The sequence below is a fragment of the Micropterus dolomieu genome, linkage group LG14 (assembly GCF_021292245.1).
Source record: "Micropterus dolomieu isolate WLL.071019.BEF.003 ecotype Adirondacks linkage group LG14, ASM2129224v1, whole genome shotgun sequence".
Taxonomy (NCBI): Eukaryota; Metazoa; Chordata; class Actinopteri; order Centrarchiformes; family Centrarchidae; genus Micropterus; species Micropterus dolomieu.
In genome coordinates this window covers 17,781,662-17,808,184 of record NC_060163.1, presented here as the reverse complement: position 1 = coordinate 17,808,184, position 26,523 = coordinate 17,781,662, and the positions used below count along the sequence as shown (strand labels likewise).

Here is a 26,523-nt window from a genome sequence, read left to right as displayed (position 1 = left end):
ATTTAAATATCCAAAAACATTGCAAGTAATGTGACATGCCTTTCAAGCCTCCCAATAAAAAACAGAGTTACTGGCTCTAATGTACTTTTTTCCACATCTACGTCATTCAAATTTACATAGCACAAACACTAAATTCAAACATGGACAGAACCAATGTCATCTATGTGGGGATGTTCAACACGTTTGTCTTTTAATTTAAGGTGAACTGAGATTTAGCTTGCAGACTTAGTTTCCCTGCCTCTCTGAATATCAATAATACCAGGAGTTCATCCATAATGAAATGCACGTGCTTTAAAGTAGTAAATCCAGGGTTGTAATATGCCACATTTGGATCCATAAATATGTCACATTACATTTCAGTTGAGGTGTAAAATAATAAATAAGACATGGCAAGTTTGTCCTTGTAGACCAGTGGTATACCTGTTTGTCCTCAACAAACTCTTAACATCAGGATTCATTAGAAGTATTGGCTGTAGGCCAGTTTGACACACTCTTGTACTTGTATTTGATTGATTATTACAAAATGTGTTTGCATGCATAATATTTTCTGTCTGTGTGTAAGGTTACCCATCATTCAGATTCCACCCTCAATCAGAAAGAAAAGAGAATTACATGTTTTAACAAACTACATGTTGTTTGTTAAGGAAAATGCAGCCTTGCCATGTCCTGCTGGACAGTACAATAACATTATAAGCCAGCCCCTGTTTTTCATCAGTTACAAGGTGCCAAAGCAGTGGCAGGGAGGTATTTGCCACTGAGCCTCTAACCTGTTACTCTGGCATTGACATCCAGTTAATGAGAATGCAGTTGGGAATTTCCCCTCCTAAGAGATTATGGGGCAGGAGGCAGGAGCTATCACTCTCCCACCTTGGGTGTTCTTTGCTGAGAAAGAGAGCTATTGTCACAACATCCCTGCCTCAGGCTGTTCTGCTCCACGGCATGATAAGCAGCTGTTTGATCTGCCTGTTGCAGACTATAGCAGATATTTTAATGCAGACATTCTGGCTGTTTGAGACAGCATGTTTAGGAAATCATTTCATGCTTTAATAAATGTTGACTGTGTTGACATCTTATAAACTACAGTACATTCATTCTGTGAAAGCCATGTGTCTAGTGGCATATCACTCTGGCAGCGATAAGGTTTCTCTTTGATATAAGCAGGTTGGAATCTAAATTGATTTTGACAATAACAACAATGATAATTTATTTATGGAGCATTTCTCAAAACAATTGTTCAAAGCAAACAAATGAAATAACCACACAAACATTTCAATAGAAAAATGAAAGCAAGAAAAGGGTAAAAGCAAGTCTGTAAAAAAGAATTAATAAAACAAAAAATAAGCAAAAAATGTAAGCAAAGATTTCAAGGTAGAAACTGAGCAGGTTGTTCCAAGTCACCTTTAAAAACGTTAATACTGGATGATTTTGCAGAGCCCTGTACTATGTCAATTACAATCTATTTTTTAGGTCCAGTGCCAACATTTAAAACATTTTTGCCTTCTGCAACAACTGGCAACTACGGTTCAGTTATGGGTTTGATTGTGTTGGGTAACTAAAACACTTACTGAAGGTTAGGATTGTGGTTATAGTTCATCAAAAAGCAAATGTTTTTTGCAGGTCTTTCATGGGTTGCAAATTTGGGGCTCCTGCATTCAAGTCAATGCATAAAAGTCAAATGACCTACATGCCCATCCACCCCAGCCTCCACATTGCAGGAAGTAGTGTACCCTTTATGTAGCGAGGCAGGCTACTTCCAGTAAATTAGAATTTACATCCAATGTGAAATCATCCAATGTGGACTTATTCCTAGGGATAGGGTGATTTCCCACTGTTCCCAAAAAGTAAATATAGACCAGAACCACAGAAGTGGTAGAGATGAATCATGTTTTAAATCGTCATATTTTATAAAGCAATGAAAAACAACCAAAAGGACTTCTTGGAAAAGGTTTTAAAGATCCAGTAGGGTTCTGGTTGCTGCAGCATTTTAAACTGAAGGCAAGGAAATAAATGTATGGCTGTATATTGGCTAGATTTTGTAAACGGTGAATGAAAGTTCTGTCTAACGAAGTGAAATTTGTTGCAGCACTTCCTAGAAATCAACTACATCCCAGAAATAATTCAGTCCCACGTGATCGGAGTCCTTGAGCCACAACTAATAAACACAGCCAAATCTGTCACATTACCGTCTTTAAATGGTGGTGAAAAGACAGAAAGATGCGTGTGTTCAGGTGCTTTTTTTGAAATCCTTTATAAAACAATAAATTAATCGCTTCTGTAATGTAGACCTGTCTCCAGAGGCATAGCAGCAGTGTAGTCATGCATTCAGAGAAACCTGACACTCTCAGAGTAACGGTTGTTTATAGGTGTACTGGCAGGGAGGACATTTCGTGTCTCAAAGCCTTTGAGGTAAAATGCTACAGCTCTCTTGGCTGCCTTCCGCCTCTTATCCCTCTTTCCTTTTCCTTCCTCCTTCTTCCCCCCAGACAGTTTGGGATGGGTGTAGTCTAAATGAGGAGTGGGCGAACAGCAAATGCCTGCTGGCGAAAGACTGTGCCAGCCGAGCATGGAGTCCTTCAGCCTTGAGCTGTCCACCCACTCCAGATCCTGTTCTTCTGGGATTAGCCTGTAGCCTCAGCCTCCCTTAGCTACCATTCAGAAGCTCTCTTAGTCTCAGGTGTAAAGACAATCATTTGGGAGTTTTCTGTGTGCAATGTCTGTTATGTGTAATGAACCATTGCATTTAAATCGGGCAATGTCCAGGCGGGGTACAAGGCTTGTTAAGGGATTATTATGTTTGCCTTAGTTTGTCTTGCCTCAGGTTGATGAAATGTCAAAAGCTGTACTTATTAGTTGTGCGAATGCCTCATAAAATTCCACTTCTCCTGATGACTAAATCTTTAAAGCCCAAGGCTAGACACTTCTCTGCTTAGCAATAACTTCAAATGTTTCTTAAATGCCAGAGAGAACATGTTGGGATCCTTGTGATGAAATCTTTTTTTAAATATATAGTTTTTTAACAAATAGATAGATCATTGTAGTTGAAGAAATATGCTTTTAATCAGGAGTGTCAGTTTGGTTGCTGGCTTTGAGGTTTGTCAGCTGCTGTAGTCATGTTTTTGTGTGAATGTGTGTGAATGTGTGTGAATGTGTGTGAGTGTGTGTGAGTGTGTGAGAGAGAGAGAGAGAGAGAGAGAGAGATTCATGAGGAACAGACAGCGCTGATGTGATGAGCTGTGACATATGGGGCATCGCTCCATCCCTGTGTTGGAACACGCCTGGACGCTCCACAGAGAGTTTGTTCGATTAAATTTCAGCCGCTTGTTAATGTGTAAATTACTGCAGAGTCCAAACAGGTCTTGGCTGAAACAAGAACAGCAAATGAGGCAGCTTGAAGACGAGCAACAAGTTAATTATCTTTCCCAGTAAAGGGATTTCATGTGGTGTTGAGCTGACATTCAATGTGATAAGTGCACTTTTACTAAACTCTAACAGCTGTACACCCAGTGTGATTTACTGGTCAAACTGAAAAGAGCAGATGACTGCTACTGTTTGTTTGGGAATGCATGTTTTGTGCCAGTTTAGACTGGCACAGACCCCTACATGGATCAAGAAACTCGCCTCTGCAACTCATTTGTACACAGAATTACAAACTGGTAAAGAGCTGTTCAAACTGGTTAAGAGCCGTTCAAGTCCTGAATTGATTCCCCCGCAGGCAGGAAGAAACGTTCCTCTGGTTAAAGCTGCGCCTGCCCCAGACAGAGTGGGAGGAGATGGAGATGAAAGCAGATCCTGAATGTGTCAATGTATGTCTCCCATTTCTATCCCTATTTCACTTCTACCCACACCAATAAAATTACTCTGCATTGTGCCAGCTGTCTGTACCGGTTTGAATTTAAAACAGAAAAAGAAAAACAGTTTCTTTTTGAGTCACCTGCCAACATCTAAAAGAGGGAACTGTATTGTCTGTCTCCCTGCCTCTTCCCTCTCCTCTCCCTCATCTCCCGCTCTCTGTGTTTCTCACTCCCTCACTGCATTTTTCCCAGGCTAAGGCGTCCATGGACCCTCTGGCTCTGCTGCTTTCGTCAGTGACTTGGAGCGCTCGGAGAACTTTGTGAACTCTTTGTGTTGGAGTGGGAAGGGAGAGGAAGGGGAGCAGTTGATGGGACACAGCCCAGCAGCAGCAGCAAGCTCCTCTGGAGACGGCATTGGGACTCTGAGCTGGAGATAATCCCCCGGGTCATGACAAGACAACGCCTCAGTCACCTAACCCCCCTGGCTCTGCTGGGACTCCTCATGGGTCTTGCAGACCTCAGCCTAGGCTCTACGGGTGAGGATGAGGATTACTACATGCAGGAGCTGCTGACAAGAGATCAGTACAACCAGGTCCAAATGCTGGAGAAGCCTGTGGCCTCAATACCTAACAGGCATGAGCGTCCCAGCCAAAACCCTGCCAAGAAAGTTCCAAAGGGAAAGGCACTCAGTGGCAGGCAGACGGATAAAACCACAGCTGATGCAAAATCAGGTAAAAGCACCGCTATTGCTTGAGAACTTGAGAAAGTGTTGCTTTTCTTAAGTTTCATTCACAAGCTCTCTAGTGTATACGATAGTGAAGATATATTCTTGCAGAAATTCACATCAGCAATCAATCAGCAATAATGAGTTTTAAAATTGTTGTGTTGCCAGTAGAGGTTTGTGTGGCTGCAGCATCTAAGCTAGAAAACAAGAAAGTTCTGCTGAAACTTTATGCGTAACCTGTATGAGTCACTGTTGCCACTAGATGACAGTGTACGGCTAACCATTATTTTTTGCCTTTTAAGGCAAGTTTTGATTTTTTTAATAAGATAACAAGACAACATTGTATGTATAGAAAAAGTATGAAAGCTTTGGAATTAAACAGCAAAACTAAAAATCCATGAAAATTACCACCTGGTTCTGCGGCTTGCTGTATCAGCTGAACCTGATACTTGTGTTACAACACAAAGCTGAAAGAGCAAAGATGGAAGTTGCAGATTAGTGTTTAGAAAGTTAATGTTTAATTGCTTTTTCTCAAAGTCAGCTTTTGTGCCCCAGACGCTCACGCTGTTTGCTGGGTTCAAACTGATAATTTAAGGGACTTCAGAGGAGCAGCTGAATTCAATTTACATGGTGATGGATGTGCAGAGACAAAAAAACACCAACAACAATGACCTCCACAGGTAGTCCTCCTCCTCACTCCCCAGTACACATAGATCACAGCCATGTTTCTGTGTGGCCCCTGCACACAGCAGGATTAACCGTCTCACACACGGCAGAGGTCAGGACCTCATTACATGCAGGAGCCAGAACACGTGAAAGACAGAAATGTACAGCTCCAAGCTCTCTGTATGGGACTCTAAGCACATGCAGTAGCAGGTTTGAAGATATGTTTAAGATCCTGCCAGGTAATTGGACGACAGTAACAGGCGTGAAGCTTTTGGTTGGTTGGTGGCAGAAAATTTAGAGCAGCTGTATCGACAGTGACCTCATGTTTCAGGCATCTGGCTTCACGTGTCTCTGCAGGGATACCTGCTGCCAGGTGGGACTAGAGGAGAAATATGATAACAGAAAGAAGTCACTGCTTTCCTTTGATGACAGTTGTTTGTTTTATCTCCATCACACTGCACGGTTATTAAAAACATAAACTGTTGTTTTTACAGGCCCATGAATACTGACTGAAATGATATTTGTCCTAACAATTTTAAAAGGTGATAATGTGTCAAGGCAGTGTTTATAGCTACTTCTGCTTCCCCGAAGTGGCAAATAAATAACTTAATTAATTCATTTAAAAAACCAAATAAAAAACGAAAAAACAAAATTCAATTAATGCAGCTTTAGGTACAGTTTTGAGGGGATGTTTGGTTCTTGAATGTTTCCATTTTGGAGATTTTATTAAGCTCTAATCAAAAGGTTGCTGTTGGGGAAAAAAACTTTCTTTAAGCTTGATGACACAATTTGGTTTTGACAATGACATTAAAGTTTTTGGATAGGGAAAGAGGTTGGATAAGTCTCTCAACCTTTAGAGTAGCATGTAGACCATCAACTGATATTAAAGCATACAATTTGAAAAACCTTGTGTCTCTAAATCTAAATTTTTTATTATTTCACTCCACAATCCTAATTTTCTTATGTTATTTTATTGTGAAATTAGATTTTGATATAGTGAATTTGGGGTGAATACCTTGTCTCTCTTGTATTTTTTTGCTTTTTAGCAATAACTGGTACATGTTAAAGGGGCATTATGTAGTTTCCAGCGGCCACTAGCGGTGCGGTTTTAAGATTGCAACCAGGCGTGCGCTTGTACGCATGCTTGCTTGAACTCATGAGCGAGCAGAATCCGAAACACAACCACTTTCATACAGAAATCCTGCAATAAACTCAGGAACACCAGCATGCAGGCTGTGGCTTTTCACTCAGACATGTTCAGGCTCTGTTACTTCAACGTTGCCATCTCAGAGGTGGATCGACACCGGCGCTGTACCTTTCATTCAGTGCAGCGAGACACCGGCATATTGGCACAGTACTCCCGAAAAAAGGCAAAGTGAAAGCAGCTATAGACAGATAGGGAGCCAGCTTCACACAACATGCTGGAAACTCAGGTAAACTCCCACTACAATGTTACAGTAATATTTTTATCAGCTTGATAAAGTTACACTGCATTTAGCCAACGTGCTACATCGTTAGCTCGCCTGCTGCTTTCAGTAACTGTCTTTTACTATCTGTGTATTTGTCACCGGAGGCTCAGCAATTTCAGCACAGCTACATGTTTTGGATGATAATGAAACTGTTAACGTTAGTGAGCTGGACTGAATATTATAACGAGATTGTGTCACACTTTATAGCAGTTAGACCGCAGTAAGTAAATTAACTGTAGTTTTAGTGGATGGCTCTTCCACTGGGTTGTATATTATGTGTGTCATGTTAGTTACAGCGACTGAGAGGTGGAGAAGCTGTGTACCTGAGTATCTGTTAAAGGCAATAAATCTAAATTGAACGTTATGAAGCAAACAGCGGCGGGTCCGAGCTTCTGTAGCGTTAGCTGGCTGCTCGTGGCTGCATCACTATGGGATAGTAAACAAATCGCTCCACATTAGCTTTTTACCATTACACCATTTCTTGCAGGCTTTGACACTTTGACATAACAGTGGTATAGAGGAAATTAACATGGGTTGCATTAGTTGGTGAAGTCATGTGAAAGTGATATAACTTTGCACTGGACAACATTAGCAACTGCTCGGCGTTAGCCGGCGAGCTAAGGCTATCTAACTTGAGCCAACTGAAGCACAAAATCAAAATATATTTTACATTCTTTGTAGTAATGTTAGCTTACCTGTCCAATAGGATGAAAGCCAACTCTGGGTCTGTTTTTATACCCAAAACAAAGCGGAGGTTTCTCCATGATTCAAAAAGCCCTGCCGATGTTGATCAGTGTTTTCGTCCGAAGTCGATCCGATTCACATTAGTCCTGATGAGCTTCAGCAGATAAAACTTTTTTTGTTTTTTATCCTTATGTGGAGTTTGTGGTGGAGTCTGTGTTGGAGTCTCTGTTGTGCTGGGAGCAGGTCGTTTCTTAGTGTTAGCAGACTCCATGTCATAAGTTGCAGTGTCGTCGCTGCTGAGTGCAAAGTCAGTAGACAAAGCCAGAGGCTCGGGAGTGCACATGCAGGTGTCACTGAATTTTGCAGAAAATCCGACCTGGATCCTTCAAATAGGAATACTTGCCTTCAGAGTTAATAGCCAAACCCGGCAAGTGGATCATTTTAATGTCAGATTACAACCCCTTCACACACAGGCAATAAAAAAAGGATTAATTTTAGTAGAAAAACTACATATAGCCCCTTTAAAGCACCCATTACTTAACTGAAACATCTGATATTTGAGTGCATTTTATTGCTTACTGATGTTTTAATTAGAATGGGACTTGTTGTTATGTACCATCAACCTGAAATCGCAGTGAGTATTGCAGAGCCTTCTATATCCGTTATGCTAAACCACATATGCAGCTCGGAGCATTGTTGAGGATTTAACCTGTCCCCAAAATGAGACAGGGATAAAGACTTACAGATGTGAGAAGGATTGTTATCACGTGGAGCCTATCCTGACCTGACACTCAAATAAAAAGCACACGCTTCACTTCCATCTTCTGCCTCTTGTACAGGGTATTTCCGTGACTGATTTGAAACTTGAGGCAGTTATCCTATAGATGGTATGACTATATTAAAGGTCTTAAATAAGAGTGCAAATTTAAAAAGCAGCAGAGGCTTAACTATTGCGAGTGAGACACGTTATAATCGAATGCAAGGAGCACAAGGGTTAAATGTTTTCAAATTCTGTGCCCAGACATCATCTCTGTGTTCAGTCCCCAATCCTAAATCTATCCATATGTGTAGGACCCAATCCAACGATTGTTTTTTTTTTTCTGTTAACAATGAATAAGCTGTTTTAAAGATTATTTGACCTGTGAAGCTCCTTCTAAAAAATGAAAACTTTTTATTTTTGTTCCTGTATTAATGTCATTTTGTTCTTAGTGAAAACAGCCAACAAAAAGGCTGAGAAGAACAAGAAGAGCACCCTGAAAGCCCCAAACAGCATCTCAGAAGAAGGACAATACAACTCGATAAAAGAGGGTGAGTGAACAACTGATGTCACTCTCCCTTGTTATGGGAAATTCATGATCTCATAAAAATTCATCTTCCCTCCGATGTGCAGGGATCATTTCTCCGCTTTCACGGGAGCCATTCGCACGGGGGAAAAAAAGAAACAAACTCTCTCTGAGATGACAAATATTTTGGAAAGGGCAAGCGTTTTCAGAGAGCATATTGTCCCTGAGAGGAAAAGTCTGGCTATATAAGATGATGCTCTCAGAAGTAGAGTCAAGCCACAGAGGCACTGATGTCCTCTTTGCCTATGAAGCATTGTGTTTGGTTTCCATGGACCACTGTATATTTGCTAAACTGAAGCCAGAATGCCCCAGTAGCCTTCCTGTCATGTTGATGACAGATTAAACTCGCTCAACTGAAAGTGGGATTCAGGGCAAAGCACATGTGCTTTGACCTCAGACTTTCCACAGCTCTGAACGTGCTGCTATTGCCCTTATTAAACCTATTTACACAGTGACAGACATTTCTAGCATAACGGGAAGCTGTATTTAATAACGCTGGGAAATTAAGAGTGGCTGTAGTGGCCAACTGTGAATTTCTGTGTTTATGTTGAAGCTATTGTAAGGAACCTACCTAGACAGACAGAAATTTTTAATTTGGCACATGGGAATGGGAGCAGAAAGTTGGATATTCTTGCATGTTGGAAAATGAGAACTCCTGCCATCACGCCTGGCACAAAGAAGCCCACACAGTCAAGATCTCGAAGGCTCAGGCTCCCAAAATCATGTTTTCACGGCTTTCATTTGTTTTCCGAAATTGTTTCAACGTCTCCTGGTAACAGCTGATTTATCAGGGTCACACTTTGAAGGCTTCAACAACGTAAAATCATGTACGTTCTATACAAGAGCTCCATAATTGAGCTTTACAAATTGTTTTACCGCCAAATTTCTAATTATTCAAACATATTTGGAAGTGTAGCAGAGCCTCGGGGCCTGCCACATCCACACATACCAAAACAATAGCGAATTCATTAAACAGGCATCTAAGATGTGATCTAAGATTCATTGAGACATTCAGTTTATCAGACATTCCCAAAACAGAAATGTGTTGAAACAAGATATCAGATATCACAGCTTGTGCACAGTCAAGCTGTACTGGCTGAGTTTGATAAAATTCATTTGAGATTTTGAAAGATTGGGCTCTTGAAAAGTAAAAACTGTATTATGGCTTGATGTGTAGCTGATGATGATATTCAATGATTAATCGGGATGAAGTCTCTAACGAGTTGTTAAATGATTTTTCTTTTAAAGCGAGACTATGTAACTTAAATAACATAATCTTCTTTTTACAAATTAAAAGCTGAACTCCAATGACTAATTCAAATTTTGCCAAATGAAATACACTGAGGAGATTTGCTGTTATAGCCTTACTTGGTCTGGTATGACCAGCAGCTTATTGTTGGCTAATGCAAGCTAATGTTTCATAGATGATTTTTTAGATATCGGTATGTAACTGACAATGTTAGTTTCTAACTTTCTGACTCTTCTCTATGTATGCTACTTACACTATTTTGTAGAATGTCATAGATAAATACTTGAATATTGGATTGTATCGTATTATAAACGGATTCTTCCAAGATGGATAGGCCCGCAGATTAATTCGAATGAAAGTTGTTCACTGGGCCATACAGTTTTGTGTTACTATCCTGCAATTGTCATTTGTGGCCACAGGGCTGTTAAGCAAAAGTTACCCGCTTTAATATTTCAAGTTTACAGGACCCCACTACTGTTTAGATTGTTACCACAGTGTTCAAAGCAATTCCTCCAGAATTTACTGTGTTTGTTTGAAAAGCAATATGAACACATCATACACCTGAATTGTTTAAATACTATATCACCAGATGTAAAATAAGAACTTGTCACATAGATTTATCTCATTCTCAACAATAGCCTGACTAAACCTTCATCCCAGAATGGGTTTCTGGCCTCAGCAGTAATGTGGCAAGTGGCCCAGTTAGCAACATATAAGGCCTTGACTGTCTTGTTTTGTCATTTCTGTTACACATTATTGTTGAAGCCAGATGCTGTGTTCCTGTGTGGGTCCTCTTGCGAAGGATTGCATGCAGATGTTAATAATGATTTAGGGCTTACATCATGGCAGGCACCCATCTATGTTTTTGTCCTGCTAACCTTGATCCTTTGGGCTGCTATAAGGGCCAGGTTGTCCCTAATATGTTGTGATTACTCCATTCATAAAGCTTGAGGACTTACAGTATGTGTCTGATTCCAAGAGGATTTTAAATATTCGCATACAGGGTCACAAGTAGATCAACACGTGTTTTATTATTGTATAGAGTTACTGTGAAAACTACACTAAATGGTCTTACCAGCGGCTTCGCAATTTGGCTTGTTAAACTACTTTTACACTTCAGTTTTACAGCAGGAATTAATTTGGTGTCAAGCTATGCACCCAACATAAAATGTCTCATGCATGTGTGGATTTTGGATGCTGATCTTTTTAAAAATCCTGGTGCATGTGATTGATGGTCTTCATCGTCTCACACATATCAGGCTGCTGGAACAGTTTTATATGATGCAAAGCCAGCTTCCTTAATGGATCAAATATATACTTTACAGCAGAACTGTATTTCAAACTTCACATGTATATATACTGCAGAAGTCCAGATCCACTGTGAGAAAATTCCTTTGTGTTCTTTGTGCATGTTACACGTCTGGGTGTTCATTTGTGAAGGCAGTCCTGGCTTACAGCGACATGTGCAGCATATGCTACATGTACAAACAGACTGGTGCCCAACTGGAAATTCTTGTTCTGAAATTCCATCGCTGTGATCCGGGGAAGTCTGCAAGCAGCTTGATCTGACCCAAAGAGCTGTTGGACAGCAGGGATTTCACACGTCAACCTTGATTTGCCCATTTGGCCCTCACTTGGCGATATCCATTGTAGTGCAAAAGATGAGCCAATCTCACACAAAGAGCTCTATTTATCTCAGATTCTGCAATCACTTAAATACAGGCATTTGTTCAAATGAACTGCAAACTCTCTCCAGCAGAAAATGAAAACATGTTTAAGTGACATGCAGCTTTCTCTTTTAAAGACTGTGTTTTTCCAACAAAAGGCTGAGTTCCCTGAATGTGGCTGCACACATGCCAAACCATTGCTGTGGCATCACTGGGTGTTACTAGAATATTTGGATGCTCAAATACAAGATGATTATTCATCTTGAGGACTACTAATTGCAATACTGCCAGTAAAGATATTAACTATGGGACTTATTGCATCGTAGATAACTCATGTCCTTTGGTTTGGACTGGGAAGATACCTGCACGATAAAATAGTATTAGTAAAAAAATAAAATGAAAGTATAGTATGATAGTCTACAGCAATGAACACGTGATTTGGGCTTAAAAAATAATTTCTAAAATATATCATTAATTAGGAACAATAACTTTAAATAAACTTTTTAACAACACTTTTGCTTCAGAAATGAAGACAGAATAAGAATCTTTAAACATGACAGAATAAGGCAAATTGCTTCAATTACCTTGAAGAAAAGCTTATATTGATCTCATGCTTCCTTCAAAAATTGTTACTTCAGAAATGCTTAAGCAAAGAAATACCTAAAAGGGTAGTAAGTGATTATAATTCAGTTGACATTTTGTTAAATTCAGCAAAAACTTCCTCACAGTTTGCAAGCTCTCCGTTTTGTGTGTGCTCTAAAACAAATCTGGTTTTCCTACACAGCCTTGGCAATGTATATGTAAAGCAAAGAAAGTGGTGTGGACCTTGCCACACAACCTTATTCCAGCCAACAAGCAACAGTTAAGAGGTCATGCACAGGAGTGATGGGGGAGAGGGGCAGTAGGAGAGAGAGTTTTATACACCGGCACATTCGAACACGCTGGACTCCAAGCAAGAAGGTCAAGAAGGAGAGATGTCCGAGAAACAGCCAAAGACGAAAAGGTCTGAAGAGTATATACAGAAAAGAAAGTTATATGACCAGGCAAGCGCGTAGGCATTTCAACGCTTGAGAAACCTCTGAGATTTAAAAGTTGGGGGGCTGAGCTTATGATGGAGCACTAAAGGGATGGGTGTATTTGTTTGCCAGTTGAGTTCAAGTATCACCAATCCTGCAGAATCACTCACTCCTCCTTTAAAGGCAGGGTAGGTAAGTTTGAGAAACTAGCCAGAAAGTGCTGGATTTTTGAAATTATCCAACAGAGAAACTCCCACCCCCTCCCTTCTGGGCTCCTTCCAAAGCCACGCCCCCAAAACATGCGAACGCGCGTTGCCGACACTGCAGGAGGATGAGCACAGTGTGACGAGCGGAGAGCAGCGCAGTGCAGCGGCTCACATCAGGGGTAAGAAAACATCTAACTTTATCATTATGAAAATAAACAACTAACCCGGCTTTTACTCACTATCAAGCTAGCATGCTAATATTGGATAGGTTTAAAAAGACAGAGTAACGAGCTGGCTAGCTAACTGTTAGCAACAGGAAACTGTGCTAACAGCTGTGGTAACACTGGGCAAAGCTAAAAACAGGCTGATACACATTTTCCCGTTTCCATCAGTTACATGTTACACTACACGAACGTGAATTTCATATTAGACTCCTAACATGTACGTGGTTTTGCATGTTAGAGCGTCCACGGTGACATCATTATTGTCTCTGATGAGGACTGGTCCCCAGAGCCAAGCACAGACCGGGACAGGACCAAGGTCGAGGCAAATGAGAGGAGGGAGGTCTGCCGGGGTCCGAGAAAGAAGAGGCAGGATGGAAGACGAGGTGCAAGCTAAGGAGCACATCTTCTAGGACCTGCATTGAGCTTCACACTCCAACAACAGCATATGAACAGGTATATATATGCATATATATTTTAATATTAGTAAATTGTTTCCCAGTGTACTTGTCTCAAAGTTTCTCTGCTGTTTCCCCCTAAGCCCTTTGGGTGTCAAAAATAAAGTGCTATAAAATGTAATCCATCTCTATTGTTATTACTTTTTTATTGTTTACTGATTACAACAACTAACTACAGCTCTGCTCATCTGTGTCATGTACATTGACCTGGTGTGTAATGTGGACACAGAAGTCCTGTTAGAAAACAACGAACCCCTGTTCAGTAAAAATATCTGATCATGTTGATAAATGTTCTGTCCTATTACACCAATCTTTCCAATTTGGGGTTTTAACAACTATATATTGCTTTACAGACCAGAATCTGAGCACTGTGGACAACATCCAGACTACTTTGTTTCCACGCACCACACATGGCTGATCTTCCAGACCCACGACAGAGTAACGGACAGTTCAGTCAGGCAGCATACAGACAGTTTGTAGTGTGGCAGTGTGGAGCACTTGGTCAAAGTGTCATGATACTAATTTGCTGTTTCTGGAAGATATGCAACTGCTATCCTGATCCCCCAGGACAATACAGAGGTTTAATGCTAGCAGGGTGTAAGATGTAATGTCACTAACTGCTGCACAAATAATTCCATCCACTGTGTGAATGAATACCTGTACATTGTTTTATGCCCAGGAGGGTAGAGAAAATACAAAGGATATTGTTCCCTGTTCTAGAGATTATTATCTTTCTTTTTAAAATAAAACATTGAAAATGATAAATGCTACCAACCATATTACTTTTTGTGGTACGTTTTGCTGTATCTAGGAATACAGTTGGGGCAGGAACACCTGACTGAACCCCATGTTGACGGGGATCATCAGGTCTCCTGGTTCTGCTTCTAGGCAGCTCCTCAACAACCATCGGAGGAGGAGGAGGATGGCACTGTGGAGGTCTGCGATGTAACTGCAGTCCTTCTCCACCTTCGATGAGTACAAGCTCCACTTGCTGGACTTTTTGTAGTACACCCTGCTGTACCTGATATCACAGAAAGGAGTATCAGCTAAGTGAGATGTTTGCAATACCTGACATTGTTTTCTTATACAGTAATTAGCATTAGCACATAAAATACAATCACAACAATAAATCAGCACCATCTATCTGTATCTCATACTGTATGATTTTTTTGACTCATCACTTATATTGAGTAAAATGCACCGGAGTAATAAAAATGCAACATACTGAATTGTGTCATCAGCTTTTTTCCTGGTTGGACTGTGGACACAGTGGTTGTAATCCAGGCCAGCCAGGATGGTCCGATTAGCATATACTGGTGAGAAGTACAGCGGGGCTATGAAAGACTCCAAATCTGCAGCTGACCTGAGGGCACAGTAGAAATCAAACATACTGGATTTTTTACTTCAAGTAAAATAAATAATGGCATAACAGCACCAATTACAGTAAAAGGTTTTCACCCAGTAGGTTTAGATATGATCAATGTCAAACTTTATAAGTGGCTTACACAACGCAGATACTTGGGGACCTTTAGCCAGCGTTGTTTATGTATACTAACGTTGAAATGTCTCTCATAACTACAAAAACACACAACTACATCGCCACATTTGTAAAAATTTCTTGTTCAAAGATATAACAAAGTAACATACAGTCAAACAACGCTTGCAGACACAAGATCATCACACAAATAGATTAGATACAAGGTAAAAATAATGTTACGTGTAAACATAGTATAACAATAACCCTAGGTGGCGCAGTCTACACCTACACTGTCTTATCTAACGTTAGGGTCGGCAAACACAGCTCCCAGCCGTGCTGCTGTTTTCCAGCTCAGCTACAGTTACATATAATTCATCATCTGTACTCTGGCTCACTCCACCAGCCTGCACTCGTAGCTGCCGTTAGCTGTTTGCTAAGTAGGTAGCTACGTTGGCTACCGATGAAAGTAACAAATTACCATCAAAGTGAAAAAAGCCAGATTACCTGTCCAGCACAAATGAAGCCACCACGTTGTAACTTCAGCAAATTGGGCTACCTCAGTAGTCACCGTCGTGATAAGCCAACCCGATCTGACTGCTTCGCTCGTCTGGTCTGAGAGCGCTGACCGGGTGCGCGCATGTGGGCAGCTCCTGCAGCAGCAGGGCTGGTAGCCATGACAGCGAGGGAGCGTGACAGTCACCCAGCCAATCATTGCATTCGGTCCGAATTACACGAGCGGCTGTGTTTACTGCAGCCCTGAGAGGACTACAGACAGCCGATTTTTATACTCTCTTTTTCAGAGCACCTAACTTTGTAATATGTATTGGTGTATAAAGACAGTTTCAACAAATATGACAAAAAGTGTTTTAGAAACAACTTGCCTACCCTGCCTTTAATTGACATGTTCTATGTTAAGGTGAGTATTGTTTACGTTGCAGTATTTCCGCATGACTAACCATGCCATAAAACATGCCTACAGCAAGACGTCAAGGTCACACACTGCAGTCTGCATCACAATCCCCAGTCACACAGCACTGTGCTTCACAGTTGTGTCTCCACTTTAGGTGTCCACAGCTAACATCACTGATTTTACACATCACAAACAGCTTAGTGGTCATGTGGAATACTACTTAGTCAGTGGAAACAAGTCTGAGAGTCAAGTCAGAAAATAACTCTGATGAGGTCTGATGTCATCAGGTTCAGCTTGGACTACAGATATGGTGTGCAAAAGGTCTTGAAGGATCACACACTTTTTTGATTTTGATCCGTTTGTCATCTTATTCAATGTGTTACAGGTCCAGTGTGTAAGATTATATGGTGAATATGGCCAATATGGATATTATTAAGTATGTTTTCCATAGTGTATAATCTGGTTTGGTGTTTGGTGATCAAGTTTGGTGTCAGCTGTAGTGTAAATCATTCTCCCATTGTTGTAAATTGTTATTGTCAACAATTAGATAAGTTATCCTGGTCATTCAAATTAATATATCGTGTTCCATTTAGTATGAAGTCATTGTAAACACTAACCTTCTCTCAGCACCCCATACTTTGAATGTCTTCCAGCGTGACTGATGAATGGTTATGGTTATTAACAAGCATGAACAAATTAGAAGGAAAAAAAAAACTAAAGTCATCATTAACCCTTGAGATAAATTCATAATTTCCATGGACTTAAAATCAGTGTTTTATTTAAAGGCCTTGCTACCCTGGCATTTGTCCTTTGTGGCCTAAAAAGTTGACACCAAAGGCCAAGTGGCCTTGCCCAAAAATGATGAAATTCCAGGCCGGCTACACGATGAGCGGGTCCTCTTCCAGCCATATTTCTACAGTAGCCCAAAACAGACAAACCAAACACTGGCTCAAAGGCCTTTCACATTGTTTTGCAAGCCACCATAAGTTCTCCTACATGCTTCTAAGGGAAGGTTGAGGCAAGGTGTACTCAATTGGTTGCAATCTGCAATCTCACTGCTAGATGCCACTAAATCCTACACACTCTTCCTTTAAAGAGGTGGTATTATGCTCATTTTCAGGTTCAAAATCTTAATTAGGGGTTGTACCAGAACAGGTTTACATAGTTTAATTTTCAAAAAACACCATGTTTTTCTCATACTGCACATTGCTGCAGCTCTTCTTTTCACCCTATGTGTTGTACGCTCCGCTATTGAGCTACAGAGTGATGCATCTTACAAAATCTTTGTTGGGAGTTGCACATGCGCAGTTCCCAGGTATGGACTACTAGCCAATCAGAAGCAGAGAAGGGCGGGTCGTAAGAAACAAGGTAGTGTGATCCAAATCAAAGCCACTTCAGACTGAGACCATAACCTAGCAGATGGTATAAGTTACTCAAGTTTACAACCACACAACATCATTGTTCCACATCTTACCATCAGGACTAAACGTTGAACTGTTGCCGGTGTTCTGACGATCTATGCTGCCTTGCCGAAAAATGCTACCATAGTGCAAATCCATAGACTTGACTCTACTCGGCCCTGCTCTGTTTTCCATTGCAGATAGTACCCAGAGATAATAATAATAATCTTTATTTGTAGAGCACTTTTCAAAAACAAGTTACAAAGTGCTTTAACAAGTGTAAAGACAGTAACACCCAAAAAACAATAATACAAAAACAATACAAGATAAAAAGAAAAGACTAAAATACACGTTTAAGATTAGTAAAATAGAATAAAATAAAAGGGATAAAATAAAGTCAAATAAGATCGGGAAAGGCTCTCCTATAAAAGTATGTTTTAAGAAGGGACTTAAAAGAGTTCACTGACTCAGCCGACCTGATTTCCTCGGGCAGGCTGTTCCAGAGCCTCGGGCCCTGACAGCAAACGCTCTGTCCCCTTTAGTTTTCATTCGAGACTCTGGAACAGACAACACACCTCAAGGTACGTGCTGGTGTGTATGGGACTAAAAGTTCAGAAATATAACAAGGCAAGAGGCCATGAAGAGCTTTAAAAGTGATCAATAGAATTTTAAAGTCAATTCTAAAACACACTGGGAGCCAGTGTAATGAAGCTAAAATAGGAGTAATGTGGTCATATTTCTTTGTTCTGGTTAAAAGCCTGGCAGCTGAGTTCTGGACAGTCTGGAGTCGATCAATAGATTTTTGGGTTAAACAGGTGAAAAGGCTGTTGCAATAATCCAGGCGTGATGAGATGAAGGCGTGTAAAATGGTCTCGGTGTCCTTAACAGTTAACAGATAGTACGTAGCTTGTCGTCATAGCGACGGCACACACAACTGCCACGACGTAATGTTCAATGCGGCACACACACCAGTGATCCACACAGCTTTATCTTTTTTAAGTTAAAACGTTTCAACATTCCTCAGAATGTAAAGACAGATAAGCGGTATGAAAACCTTCCAGCTGTGTTTTCCTCTGCCGTTGTTGCTGCAGAGGTCTGTGTGACGGTGGGAGCAGAGGGCTCTGTGAGCGGGTGGCTGGCCAGCCTCACACGCTCCTCCCGCGGATTGGCACAGGCTTCCCCCGCAGCCACTTGCAGAGCTCCTCAACTCCGAAAATATTCAAGCACATTTTTTTTCTGCGATCACTTATCGTGAAACTGTCAATATTCAAAATCTATACAGCTGACCTCAAAACTTCTCAGAAGTGGATTTAGTAATGAAATAACATACGAAAACTGTAAAATCTAAAACTTTCTGTTGCTGGCCTCTGTCTGGTGCACGCAATGATGATGCAGTGAATAGTGACGATTCTCTCTGACCAATCAGCAGTCTGTCAAGTTTTCACGTTACATTTTAGTATCCCTCAGCTCGCTTGGAACCTCGACGGAGGTGAGGTGATATGAAAAAAAGTACCTGGAAGCAGGTACAGGTACAACATTTCTACAATGGAAACCCAAACAAAGGCGAGTGGAGCCAAAGGGCCTCTGCTCAGACTAGCTTGGTTTGAGGGCGTGCCTGACCCCGCTAGCCGCTTGGCAAACTTTATGACGTATTTTCATTGTGATGTCACAATGAAAGGAAGTGAAGGGCTGAACTACAAACGAGCTGTTTTCAAGCGGTTCAGAGCAGAGCTTTCTGTGGGAGATGGGAACTCCCTTTGGGCTGGACTTCGGGCTTTTTCACTTTGCAAACCTGTTACATGCACAAAAAAGAGATGTAACTCAATTAAGGAGAGGGGGAAAGCCAAAAAGCATAATACCACCTCTTTAATAGGACTGGCACCAAAGCTTTCTCAGTCTAGCATGCATATCATTGTTTTAATATACAGTGGGCATGCAAGCAATAAGTAAATGCATGCACCATATGAGAATAAACCTTTTACTAATCCAAATTTGTTACTTTTCTGATTCTGCAGCCTGTGGATTCACAAAATCATCTGTGAAGTCCATTATTTAACAACAGCTCAAAAAAAGCTCTGACACAAGAGCTTCTTTTGATCAAATGGTATATCTTTTTCCCAATACCTTTAAATATCCTTGACAGGTTTGCAGTAGCCACTGCAATTTCCCATTTTATCACTTTCATGATGTTGCTATAGTCATTTCAACAATTTAATCATGTATTCAGGGTGCAGTTAGATGGTTGTGATACGTGCGCATTGCTAAATTACAAAAAGGAAGCATTCATAGTGTATGGTCATTAATCACCCATGACGCTTGACACATTTTGAAATTCATAGCAGTTTAGACATCAAAGCCTCCGTCACGCTGCTAAACTCCATTTCATATATATATATCTGTTTTTCCAGGTTTTGAACTGAATTTTAAAATTAGTTAGCACACATAAGTGTGTAACGTTTGATGCACTTTAACTTATTTGTCTACTTTCAAGCTCATAGTGTGATGTGGGTACATCAGGTGATCAAATTAGCTGCAAAGGAGACTTGCTTGATGATACTGATAATGGTCCCAATCATAACAATCACATTCTGCTTTAAATTGGGCATTTCACATTATTAGACTGAAACTGTTCATTGTTCTCTATGTGTTGACTACATTCGGTTTTCTGCCTAGAGTACCTATTATTAGATATTTTCAGTTACAAACACAGATTGCAGCTGCTGTCTTGTTTGCTTCACACATTTGAGCTCACTGTATAAAATTGCTCATTACTGTTGAGTCAAGCTATTAACAACAACAGACTCAGGAGCTATTCTGTGCAGAAAGCAATGTTCCTGGAAACAATGCAACACATGATACAGAACATTGCCATCACAAGCCAATTTGTCATTCTTGTTACCTAGAATGCCCTCCCATGGGACTCGAGACATTGAAGATTGATGATTTCCAGCTTCACGCATCAACTACAAAACGTTACGGCCTCGGTGCACAAAGAGGTCGTCTTAACATTCAGGTAAGAAGGGAATGTAGTGTTGGCGTAGCTTGGGCAAGCTTACCAGAAATGTTGGGGCTTGCATCATACCCTGGGCAATCTCACCTTTCCTCAGAAGCTTTCATGTTCAGCAGCACTACAAAAGAAATATATGATCAAGAGATAGTATCTTTTAATTTTACGATCAGTTTTAGTTCATATTTAAGTTCAATGGAAAGATGTCGGCTGTGATAACTGACTTTTCAGTTCAGTGTGGATGACATCATTCTGTTTCAGCGAGCAGCATATTTTAATACTCCAAAGCTAACACAACAGAGAAAGTAATTGTGTTGCCATCAAAGGGACACATCCCCAAACCTAATAAAAAGGAGTGGCATTTGGGAGAAGAGGTATTTCCTGTTAGTGCAAGCTGTGCTTTGAGAGTATTAGTTTGCGTACAGTCTGCAGCGAGCCTCATCTTCTGCAGGCTGCACTGCTCCAAATCCAACTGCACAATTAATGAAACACACACATGCTCTTAATTCACTCAAGATGGCAAAGCATTATGTTTCAGGAAACCAACAAAACAAACGATCTGTTGTTTGGTTTGTGTGCACCTCATAGAGGGACAGAGAAAGTGTCCATTCTAGAGAAGAATAATCTGTAAATCAGGAGAAACACATAGAAAGCAGATGCTGCCTGTTGAATTAGGCCTGTGGCCAGTGAACTTGGTTTATTTCCACTTTTGTAGCTACTACAGTTTGTTTAGATTCCAGACACCAACAGTTCTGTGATGAATTTAACTGTCTTGTGATATTAGGAGATGCATGCTGGCCAGAAAATATGAACAATGGAAATTCTAGAAAACACTAAAATAACACACATTTGTAATAATCGTAACAGAAATGTTTAGAAAGTTAAAAACTGTATCCCTATCCTGCAGCAAAATACAAAGTCAATTATGGGAGACATGGGCCAGATTCTTTTCATTCAAGTAAGTAGTTCATGAAAGGTCCCGGAACAGCACCTGGATCTGGATTGGCACCAAAAAGTAATCACTTGTTCCATGGCCAAACCTTCACATTCCATTGAAATCTGTTAACAAGTTTTTGAGATATTCTGCTAACTGACAGACAAACGGGACATAAAACAGACCCTCCTCAGTAGAATTATTTGCAAATCTCACAAATAATTCAACATTAAAATTGACATGCATCTTTGCTATAGGAATTTGGTTCAAGGATGCTAAACACTTGCTTCTTACGTCTGGAACATGCATGGAAATGAAAGTATCGTTTATACATGTTCCCACTATCTTTTATATGCACATGAACATATTTTTTGAAGTTTTGAACCTGCATCCATACAGGAAGTTGGATCAACGAATCAGCTTGTATGTTGTGGCACAGGGCCACAACATACATGTGATAGTGCTGCATTCCATTTACATTCGGAAGTCGGCACTGAGAATTATTAGCAATACCAATAACAACACATGACATGTCAGATATAAGATGGACGGAACTTTGTTCCCAGTTAAAATAGAACGCACCATAAGATCTGGAGATGTGTGTGTGTATGTGCTGGTTCCTTTCCACAGGGGTCACATTCAGTGGAGGTCTTTTGGAAAGTCCCACTCACACCACACATTTAAAAGATCTCAATGTTAACAATATGTAATTAATTAAACACAACACAATGATGTTGAAAAGTCACCTAATACACCTTTGACTCATCTTTGATGTGAGAATATATAGATAACTAAAGTAGTCCCATTCTTATGTGTTCCGATCTTTCAATATTTTCTGCTCCATGTAAAATAAGAGTTGTGTACTTCAAAGAGACCTGACAGTGTTTATGTTTGGATGAAGAAGACCTGTCAGCATATAAGTGTGACTGTTCACATCTCGCTCTGGGAGAAGAACATTTTATGCATTATAATTAATTTAACATTTTCAGCTGTTGAACCAACATCAGTAAAATGTCCACTAAAACTGTTGCAGAAAAATCAGGAATGCTGGGAAATGAAAAAAACGGTCAGACTGTTTTTGACACTCAGCACTGTCTCACAGATGTGTCCTGCGTTCATTCTTGTTACTCTGTTTCACTGGCTTTGTTTTGCCCTTTTTCACTTGATGTGTGATCCACTTTGAGTAATGTAGCCTGTACCTGTTTCATAGCTGTTGCAGCTGACAATTATGAGTGATCTAGTTTAGCTGACTCTAATCTAGACAGCATATTTTAGATAGTCAAAGGATCTAAACCAAAACATCTCAGCTTTGTTTACATTTGCATACTTCACCTTCTCCACTGTGAACACAAACAAGCAAAGCAGAGGCTGCAGAGACAGTCAGTTGTTGTACCATACATGGACTGTGTTTTTGTGTTTCTACATGGACATCTAGAATAAAATTCTGCTTCACATGGCTGTTTCTGGCCTGCAGGCTGGCCTTTATGAAGATGACCTCTATGACGGGGCCTGGTGCGCTGGGAGAGATGACCCACTGCAGTGGTTTGAGGTGGACGCCAGGAGGCTGACAAAGTTCACAGGGGTCATCACACAAGGCAGGAGCTCCCTCTGGTCGTGAGTAGGAACCCTGTAGACATGCACAGAGAGTTGCAGATGTTCGAGGATGGGGATTTACTTGTCCAAGCTAACTTAAACAGATAATTGTGGGGGATGGATTTTGTGCCAGTTTTCTAATTTGGCTCAAATGCTGGTAATATCTGGGGCTGTCTGAAGGTTGTCATAAACCATTAGTAGACATTCAATCGTAGAACACGAAAGGAAACCTCTCACGTAGCTTAAAAATCCGGCACATTTAAAATGGATTTCTTTGAGTTATGTCTGATTTGATTGTTTTACTGCTTGTGCAAAAGTTGGACATGGCACTACTCTAGTCTGAATTATACTTATAATACTTTTCACTTTATCTGAATACATATTGTCCATTTAAGATGAAATAAGTAAAATTAAATACAAGAGGAAAAGATGAAAAATAGATTATATTATTATATTATATCATGCTCTGTGTTCTGTCAATCACATAGTACCTGCAAGGAAAAACTGAGGTCTCAACCAGGAAATCTCAGAAAAGCTTTCTGATTTAATAACCCTCAAATCTACATTTCTGTTTTTTGTTAGTGACATGCTATTAGATCAGCAGTTAATTTCATGCACAGGTTGGCATCATGAAGTTTGAGCAAGACTGCACTCAGTCTGCAAAACAGTCTGCACTCCAGACATGCTAGCAGAACTGTAAGGCTGTTGTGTGCTAAATGCTCACAATGACAATGCTAACACGCTGATGTTTAGCAGACATAATATTTGCCATCTCAGTGTAGTATATTTGCATGCTAAGTTCTTGATAACTGGCGCTAAACACAAAGACTGCTGGGACACGAATGTCAGTTCCAGATTTCATGGCAATCCATCCAATAATTGTTGAGACATTTCACTCAAAACCACAAATGTCAACCACATGGTGGTGCTTAAGGAAACATCAGGGGATTCATCCTCTGGGGACCATGAATGTCTGTACAAAATGTCATGGTAATCCATCCAATATTTGTTTAGATAAAGTCAGTCTAGACCAAAATGGTGGACTGACCAGAGAGCCACGTCAGTACCATACCTAATAAAAACCCAAACAAAGTAAGTGGCCAAAAAGCTAACTACATATGGCATAAGTTTCAAAACAACTAAAGGGAAGCTGACAGACAGCAGTAATTTTTCCAGAACTCTAAATGACTTTTGGATTTTGCTGTAAACCCAAATGGAAAATTTGACTTCAGAAATATAAACAAAACAAGCTTTTCAATCTTGTCCACATGACACAGAACATTCGCTGGTGTTTGCCCTTTTCACAAGTCTTTTCTGATGTCCTCACTATGGGATTAAGGATTTATGAGTTTGATTGATTGGAGTGCAGCCTCATTCTTTCATCTCTCTTAAAAGGTCACTACATTATAAAAATAACACTGGAGAGAGAAGACTTTACTGCACTGTAAGCTTGTTCATCACACTCTGATGATGGGAAAAACATAGGGATATAACAAGCAGGCAGTGTTTTTAAACTGTACGTATTTCAACACTTTAATTATATTTACAGTAAGTGTTTACTGATTGCAAGATGGGATGAGTCCGCTGCCTCAGCTCATCCTTATATTGGCCTACCAGGTCTTTTTTGAGTAGGTAGATATTTTTTAAAAAATGTTTTACTCTTTAGATCCTGCCTACACATCCCCACCGCTTCAATTACTGTGCCAGAGTGTAAATAGCTTTGGTAGTGTTTTTCAGGTAAATTGAAAATATATACAATCATGTATAATTGCAGAGTAGCACATTTTCTGGCATATTTTACAAAAGAAAAATCACTGGGTCAAATTACTCTCAGTTTGGGTCAATAAAACACTGACACAATTCTTAGTCATTGGCTGAGCAGTCTTGCATTCATGATCCCGGCTTTTTTCAAGCCGTCTGTTTTACAGTTTTGGAGTTTCAGACCAGAGCTCCAAGACAAGAAACTGCCAGAAATCATGTGACTTGCAAGCTTGCAACTGTGAGGGCAACTCTCTGAAATGTGGGTAAACTCAGCTCTGAAAGAACTGTCAGCAATCCGAGTGCAAATGTACATTCACAAAAAGTTTGAAAAAAACCATTTGCCCTTTTGAAACTCAAGTTCAACATTTGAAAACTTATGTTTTCCCAACATATGCTAGTTTTCAGGTCACCATTTACAAGGTTTCAACTCTGGAAACAAACAAATACACAAATATGAAACGCTCAGAATGTTTAAGAGAAGAGAAGAAATGCTGTAAAAAGAGTGCTGCAGTTGTGAAGAAGAAAAAAATCAAATCTAAAATAACGTTTGCAGTGATGAATTTTTTCACAGAATGCAACTCAGTTTAATCTTGCAAAAAAAAATTTTTATATATGTGATATTATATACCCATAAATTCTGGGTTAATTCTGGGTTTAGCCAATATTGGTAGAAAACCAGTGGGTCACCAATCAAACTCAAGACAGTTTGTTGTTTTGACCCAATGTTATTTTTAATTTTTCTTTTACAGTTACAGTTTCTCCAAACTAAAATATGTTATTTTGACCCAGTTTGAGACACATCAAGCTCAAATTTTACCATAAAACTATAACAAATCTATTGTTACAAAACGATGTGCACGTGACCTTTAAAACTCCAAAGAATACACATACTATTAACAATCAGTAAGGAATAGATCTATAGTAAATTATAATAGTTTGCAACTTCTAATCATTCCTTTTTTTTTATCTGTTCCATTGGTATTTTTTCTCTTAACGTCCGGTTGCTATTGCTGGCTATAGTAGAGGTCACTGTCCTAATCTTTTCACACAGCCTGCTTAGGGCTGGATGATATGGCCAAAAATGTTATCACATTAAGTTTCATATCTTTCGATATCGATAATTATCACGATAATTATCAAATCGTTTTGTTGTTTTTTTTGAGTTTATAGGTTGATTTTTGAGTGAAAGTTGAAGAAACATGATGGTTAACCTCTTGGTACCGGACTTCGCTCTTCTAGCTGTTTTCCATCCAAAAACAGCTGTAGTTTGTGTCAGTGGCGGGCGGCCATCTAGGTGAGATCGGCTGAGCTGATATATTTCCTTTCTGTCGCCAGATTGAAGTAGAGAAGAAGAGTTTGCATTGGCAGAGGCGGTCTTTATCGGCCTCTCCTGGGGACCCGTAGGAGCTACACAGACATGCAGGGTAGCAATCGATTCATCTCAATACGAAGAGAAAAAGCCCACTTACAGCCCTGTAGGATGTTCTGTTCTCAAGCTGTGGCCTGTAAAGCATGGGAGTGCTTTTGGTCATATATATTGACTGGTTTTATCAAATTTCAATGTTTTGGAAGTTTTATGTTATGTGGAATGTGGTTGTATGGAGAGAAATAATGTTTTGAAGATAACTCCCAATAAAAGTGAACATATAAACAGTAAATATGGCCAAAACATGGATATTCGCCTGGTATATTTTTGAAAGAGTGTGTAATAACTGTTGTATACCAGTATCTTTTCATCAAATTTACAGTTACAGTTGTATTAGAAGATATTCAGGTGCATTATAATCTATCTTATGATGGTTTTGATGGTTTATTGCATTAAAATATAGCTTTTTTTACCAGGCAAGGATGAAAATATATTTTTTTCTGTATTGCATCTCCATGTAGTCTGTAATGGTAAAATAAATATGTTAATGTACAATGGATTTATATTCCTTAGCTTCTGAC

At 39.9% G+C, this 26,523-nt stretch overlaps 1 protein-coding gene and 1 long non-coding RNA gene across 3 annotated transcripts in view; one reads left to right on the top strand and one right to left on the bottom strand.

The window, feature by feature from the left end:
• Positions 1-15,608, bottom strand: part of LOC123982514 — a 79,879-nt gene extending 64,271 nt beyond the window's left edge. Inside the window, exons 1-3 of the long non-coding RNA XR_006827993.1 lie at positions 15,476-15,608; positions 14,720-14,857; positions 14,270-14,515 (exon numbers count right to left, since the gene is read on the bottom strand). This is a non-coding gene — a long non-coding RNA (uncharacterized LOC123982514). The remainder of the gene's footprint in view (positions 1-14,269; positions 14,516-14,719; positions 14,858-15,475) is intronic.
• Positions 3,854-26,523, top strand: part of cpxm2 (carboxypeptidase X (M14 family), member 2) — a 45,912-nt gene continuing 23,242 nt past the window's right edge. The window contains exons 1-4 of one of the 2 annotated variants that reach the window (XM_046068075.1): positions 3,854-4,522; positions 8,544-8,642; positions 20,185-20,294; positions 22,697-22,836. In XM_046068075.1, coding sequence (XP_045924031.1) covers positions 4,240-4,522; positions 8,544-8,642; positions 20,185-20,294; positions 22,697-22,836 — 632 coding nt within the window. In that variant the 5' untranslated portion in view covers positions 3,854-4,239. Of the gene's footprint in view, positions 4,523-6,453; positions 6,615-8,543; positions 8,643-20,184; positions 20,295-22,696; positions 22,837-26,523 lie in introns of those variants that run through there. The other variant, XM_046068076.1, reaches the window with a different exon arrangement.